The sequence below is a fragment of the Rhinoderma darwinii genome, chromosome 2 (assembly GCF_050947455.1).
Source record: "Rhinoderma darwinii isolate aRhiDar2 chromosome 2, aRhiDar2.hap1, whole genome shotgun sequence".
NCBI lineage: Eukaryota > Metazoa > Chordata > Amphibia > Anura > Rhinodermatidae > Rhinoderma > Rhinoderma darwinii.
In genome coordinates this window covers 433,474,848-433,480,847 of record NC_134688.1, presented here as the reverse complement: position 1 = coordinate 433,480,847, position 6,000 = coordinate 433,474,848, and the positions used below count along the sequence as shown (strand labels likewise).

The window sequence follows — 6,000 nt, the reverse complement described above, 5'->3', positions numbered from 1 at the left end:
AATCTCCTGCCTCTTTTCTTCTCCTCAAACATTGTTTCAGTTTGAGGAGAAGAAGAGACTCGGGAGAATTGCTGCCAGAAGATTACAGTTACAGTTACAAAAAAATACAGTTACACTATAAAACATTCTCTGTATAGATAGATTTCTATCTATCTATACAATCTATCTATCCATCTATCTTTTTTTCTATCTATCTACCTTTCTTTCTTTTATTCTATTAGAATAGGCAGGTAGGGAGTATATAATTATATATATATCCACATATATATAATATATATAGCAATAGCGGTTTATTTTTTTGTTAGCGGTAGTGTAGATATATATAGCAGTTAGTTTGTGTGTTTTATAAAAAAAAAAAAAAAAAAATTTGTTTAGTTAGTGTTAGTGTTAGTTACGTTATGGCGAGGAAGTTGTTTAGCGCCGAGGAGGCATACGCCATGCTGTGGTCTGAGTCGGAGACCGCATCAGAGATGGCGTCCGAGATGGAACCTGTTTTGGGCAGTGACGATGACAGCGTCACTTCAGGTTCATCTTCAGGGGACGTTGTCCCTGATGCAGTCGAAACTGCAGAACATGAAAGCGCAGGGCCAAGTAGCGCTGTAGCACGGGACAGCCTGGTCCCTCCAGTCCAGGCTCTTGTATGGGCACCTGCCCCATCTTTTGGGCCTAGAATCCACGGATTTACGGCCACTCCTGGCATAACCGTGGACAATACAAATTTTGTCCAAATGGATTACTTCCATTTATTTATAACGGACGACATCCTAAATCAGATTGTCCACGAAACAAATTTATATGCCACGCAATATATAAGGCAGAAACCTTCATCCACCCATGCCAGAGATTGGACGCCCACCAATTTGCAGGAATTAAAAAATTTTTTGGGGCTCACCCTAAATATGGGTATTGTCAAAAAGCCCTCCATTAGGTCTTACTGGTCAACAAGACCCGCCCAAGCCACCCCAGTATATTCTGCAGTAATGCCCAGGTCTCGTTATGAGACAATAATGAGGTTCCTCCACTTCAATGACAACGCACAGGCCCCCCCAAGTACCGATGCAAACCGGGATCGGTTGTTCAAAATAAGACCGCTAATAAATTCCCTGAATAATTTATTTCTGCAACTCTACACCCCTGAGCAGAATGTAAGTGTGGACGAATCCCTCCTCAACTTTCATGGCAGACTTAGCTTTCGCCAATATCTACCTTCCAAAAGGGCAAGATATGGCGTTAAGCTCTACAAATTGTGTGAAAGCGGGTCAGGATATACCACTGCCTTCAGGATTTATGAAGGGCGGGACCGCACAATAAATGTTCCTGGATGCCCCCCTGATCTTTCCACCAGCAGTAAGATTGTGTGGGAGATAATGCAGCCTCTGCTTCACAAGGGGTACCACCTGTACTGTGATAATTTTTATTCTAGTGTGCCCCTGTTTAGGCATTTGCATGCTGCAAGGACTGGGGCATGTGGTACCATGCGCAAAAACCGAATTGGTTTTCCACAGCAATTAGTGGGGAAGCGCATGGTAAAGGGGGACTCCTGTGCTTATGCATCTGAAGAATTGCTGGCGGTCAAGTTCAGGGATCGCAAAGATGTGTATGTGCTAAGCACGATTCATACCGCAGGAACAGTGGCAGTGAGGGAAAGGGGGGCAACATCGGACAAGCACAAACCAGTGAGCGTGTCCGAATATAACAAGTACATGGGGGGGGGGGTGGATTTAAGCGACCAGGTTTTACAGCCCTATTTAGTAAAACGCAAAACTAAAACCTGGTACAAAAAGGTGGCCATTTATCTGTTACAGGAGGCCATCCACAACTCATTTGTGCTCTATAAAAAAAACAGAGGCAGAGACACATACCTGGATTTCCAGGAAAAAATTATTGAAGGCCTCATTTTTGATGTTCAGGACACCCGAGAATGCCCCCAGTCTGAGGATGTCACGCGACTGACTGAAAGACACTTCATCAGTCGGATTCCCCCAACACCAACCAGAAGCAACCCCCAGAAAAAGTGCCGCGTCTGCAGAAAAGACGGGCACCGCAAAGATTCCCGATATTTCTGTCCCTCATGTCCCTCACAACCAGGCCTGTGCATTGAGCCATGTTTTAAAAAATACCACACTGTTCTGAATTATTAGATTTTAGTTAATTTGTTGAAAATATATTTGCCCTACATTACGTTTTTATTTTTCCCCTGATTTTACTCCAAGGGTGAGGGAGGGAATGGGTGGGGGGTGGATGTCATGTTTGATGTTTTCTAAAGTTCATCTGCTGGAGAGCTCCATTTGCATAAACCTGCAATTTCTTATTTTAGAAAACCCCAAAAAATAAATTCCCATTATACCCCTAGATGAATATTTTGGGATTTCTGCTTCAAGAGCAGATATTTTGGAAGTGTTATAGAAACTCTGTTGAGTTTTGTAAAACCAGCTTTGAAAAAAAGCGATATGTGAAATAATCTTCTTCTATCGTCCGCCCTCCTACATCTCTATGTGATAAATAAGGCCACATATTTGGTATCCTCGTGCACGGGAGAAGTGGCAGAATGTGAACGGAGATTAATTTTGGCCGTGGTCTATACCGTGTGTGAAAAATGCTGGTATAAACTGACGCATTTGCTAAAAAATTGCTAATTTTATTTTGATCCATCTTATTCAAGAAACTTTCAGAAGAAAACTGGACTGTCTAAAAATATGATAAACCCCTTGAAGGAAACCTTGTGGGGTCTACTTGTGTGAATGAAGTCATTTATGGGGTGATTCTAATGTTTCAGCAGCATTAGGCCCCCCAGAAAACAGTATGCGGCTATAAAATCAAGTGCAGAATTCCTGGACCGAAAAGACTCCTTTTATGCCAAGCCCTGGCACATGCCCGCACAGTGAATAAGGCACACATATTTGGTATCCCCATGCACGGGAGTAGTGGAAGAACGTGAAAGGAGATGAATTTTGGCCGTGGTCTATACCGTGTGTGAAAAATACTAGCCTAAACTGACACATTTGCTAAAAAAGTGCTGATTTTATTTTGTTCCATCTTATTCAAGAAACTTTCAGAAGAAAACTGGACTTGCTAAAAATATGATAAACCCCTTGAAGGAAACCTTGTGGGGTCTACTTGTGTGAATGAAGTCATTTATGGGGTGTTTCTAATGTTTCAGCAGCATTAGGCCCCCCAGAAAACAGTATACAGCTATAAAATCAAGTGCAGAATTCCTGGACCGAAAAGGCCAAAAAGCCTCCTTTTATGCCAAGCCCTGGCACATGCCCGCACAGCGAATAAGGCACACATATTTGGTATCCCCATGCACGGGAGAAGTGGAAGAACGTGAAAGGAGATGAATTTTGGCCGTGGTCTATACCGTGTGTGAAAAATGCTAGCATAAACCGACGCAATTGTTAAATTCTTGCATTTTTTTCCAATTTTGCCCACTTTAGAGAAAAAAAATAAAATGATATATACTGACAAATGCCACTAAAACAAAGCCCTATCTGTCCTTTAAAAAAAGAGTGTAAAATTCAAACATGAACTTTATTCACCTGCTGAGTTATAGTCATCTAAAGAAGCGCATAGCAAAATTGTGAAATTTGCTCTGGTCATTTAGCTGTAAAACAGCCTAGTCCTTAACCGGTTAAAGAATCCTTCAAATTGCCAACGTAACTATACGAGTACACAGGTTTTATTAATTAAAAGCAATATTGTGCTATTTAATAACATTGTATGTATATGACAGTCACATGTTTTTTGGATTACAATGTTGCCCTATAGCCCAAACCTATATTGTAATTGCTGTGTCACATGACCCCTCTGAGGACCCGTACAGTGCACGATTGCGCGCGTTCACGATAACATACGGCTCCTCTCAGTCAGCGTAAGCCGTATTTCATGTAATACCGGCTCATTTTGCACTCCACGGCCCCTACTCTGTTCTTTTCGCTGCTTTACGGCTGAGTGACGTGGAACGTCAACAGTGAAACATGGCTGATCCCGGGGAATCGTCTCCGTTGTCTTCTTCTTCCCCACCACTATCCTCCCCCGGAGCTGGAGAAGAAGAGGAGACCGACACCTGGTGAGAGGGGCTAGAGATTACGTTCGGGTGTGAATAGTTCCGGGGTACGAGACAAGGAGGAGGAGGGTGCGGGGACAGCTGAGCGCTGATCATGAGACCCGGACCCTGCCGGGAAAATCCCTGATCTGTAGTGTCACGGCAGGACAACATGGGAGATAGTGGAGATGTCGGTACCGGGCAGGGTGGAGGTCGTGTTGAGAGACGTCAGATGTATGACCCCCTACAGGGTGGGAGATGACCCAATGCTGTGCCCTGCACCCTGGGGGCCCTCAGTTTCCCATAGTGTTACAGCTATTTACACTAATCGGAAAGTAAAAAACTAATAATATATATATATATATATATATATATATATAAAATCTATCCACGGGCACCATTGGAGCTGGCAGCACAGGATTGGGAGAACTGGCGCCATATACAACCGAGCCTGGCATTGCTGGGCATTAGGTCTAGCGGAGACCTGGCAGTGTGGGGTGACAAGACTAGGAGACCTGGCAGCGCAAGTCATCAGGTCTAGGCGAATTGGCGGTGCTTGGCAGTGGCATTAACGAAATTGGCATCATAGATAAACAAATGGGGCATCACAGAATGACAGCCGTGTTCACCATTTTGTCATATAGAAGAACGTGCCCGTACATAAAAAATTGTGTTGAAATTTGGCTAACAGATCGCCCCTCCCCTCCCCCCAACATTCACCCCCATTACCGCTTGGCTGCAGGTGCGTGTAAGGCTGGGTTCACACGAGCACATTAACGTCCGTAATGGACAGAACGTATTTCGGCCGCAAGTCCCGAACCGAACACACTGCAGGGAGCCGGGCTCCTAGCATCATAGTTATGTACGATGCTAGGAGTCCCTGCCTGTCCGTGGAACTACTGTCCCGTACTGAAAACATGATTACAGTACGGGACAGTTGTCCTGCAGAGAGGCAGGGACTCCTAGCATCGTACATAACTATGATGCTAGGAGCCCGGCCCCCTGCAGTGTATTCGGTCCGGGACTTGTGGCCGAAATACGTCCGTCCATTACGGACCGAACATGCTCGTGTGAACCCAGCCTTGTGTGCAGATCTCTCCCGCACTGCTCATCACCAGGGAGAACAAGGAAAATCCCCAACCTTTAAGTCCTTGTCAAATAAGCGGCCTCCCCACTGACGATAAATGTCTTCAGAGTTCGCACTGGCGTCGTAGACTCCACTTTAATATCATCCGTTATTTTTTTTTTATGAATGGTATCAAAATAACGGATGCAAATGGATTACAATCCGTTTGTATACGTTTTACATTGACACCAATAAGGCCTCATTCACATGGCAGGTTTTCCCGGCCGGGTGCCGGCCGTTCATAAATCGGCCGGCACCCGGCTGCATTAGGAATAATAGACCCCTAAGTGGGCTATTCACACGACCGATTTTTTGACAGCCGGGAAAACCGGCCGTCACAAAATGGGACATGCTCTATCTTCGGCCGGGTGCCCGGCCGCCCGGCTCCCATAGAAGTCTATGGGGCCGGGTAATACCCGGCCATCACCGGGATGTGTCCCGAGTGATGGCCGGGTTTTCCGGAGCTTGCGCTCTATCTCCTCCTCCTCACAGCGCAGAGTGCATGTGAGGAGGAGGAGTTGATGTCATTCTGACGAATGGCATCGCTGTACACTGTGTGGCAGGGCCGGGGTGTACAGCAGGTGGAGGGAGCGCTGCGCTGGCTCCCTTCCCCTGCTTGTTTTAAAAGCACCCTGGCCCGGCGACACCTTCAATGGCGCCGCTAGCAGCTGCTGCTGCTGCGGCTGCTACTACTGTAGCGACGCCACTATAGCAGAGCGGGGAGGTATCTCCCCGCTCTGCTATGTGCTAGCCGCACTTTAGCTCCCTGAAGGAGCGGAATCCCTGTGTTTTTGGGGATTCCGCTCCTGGACAGAGCGCTTGATGTCTC

The 6,000-nt window shown here is 45.9% G+C and overlaps 1 protein-coding gene across 2 annotated transcripts in view; it reads left to right on the top strand.

Moving 5' to 3' along the window:
• The first annotated feature begins 3,861 nt into the window (after nucleotides 1–3,861).
• TBC1D23 (TBC1 domain family member 23) overlaps nucleotides 3,862–6,000 on the top strand; it is a 47,447-nt gene continuing 45,308 nt past the window's right edge. For both annotated transcript variants that reach the window (XM_075854436.1, XM_075854435.1), the window contains exon 1: nucleotides 3,862–4,069. In XM_075854436.1, coding sequence (XP_075710551.1) covers nucleotides 3,978–4,069 — 92 coding nt within the window. In that variant the 5' untranslated portion in view covers nucleotides 3,862–3,977. The remainder of the gene's footprint in view (nucleotides 4,070–6,000) is intronic.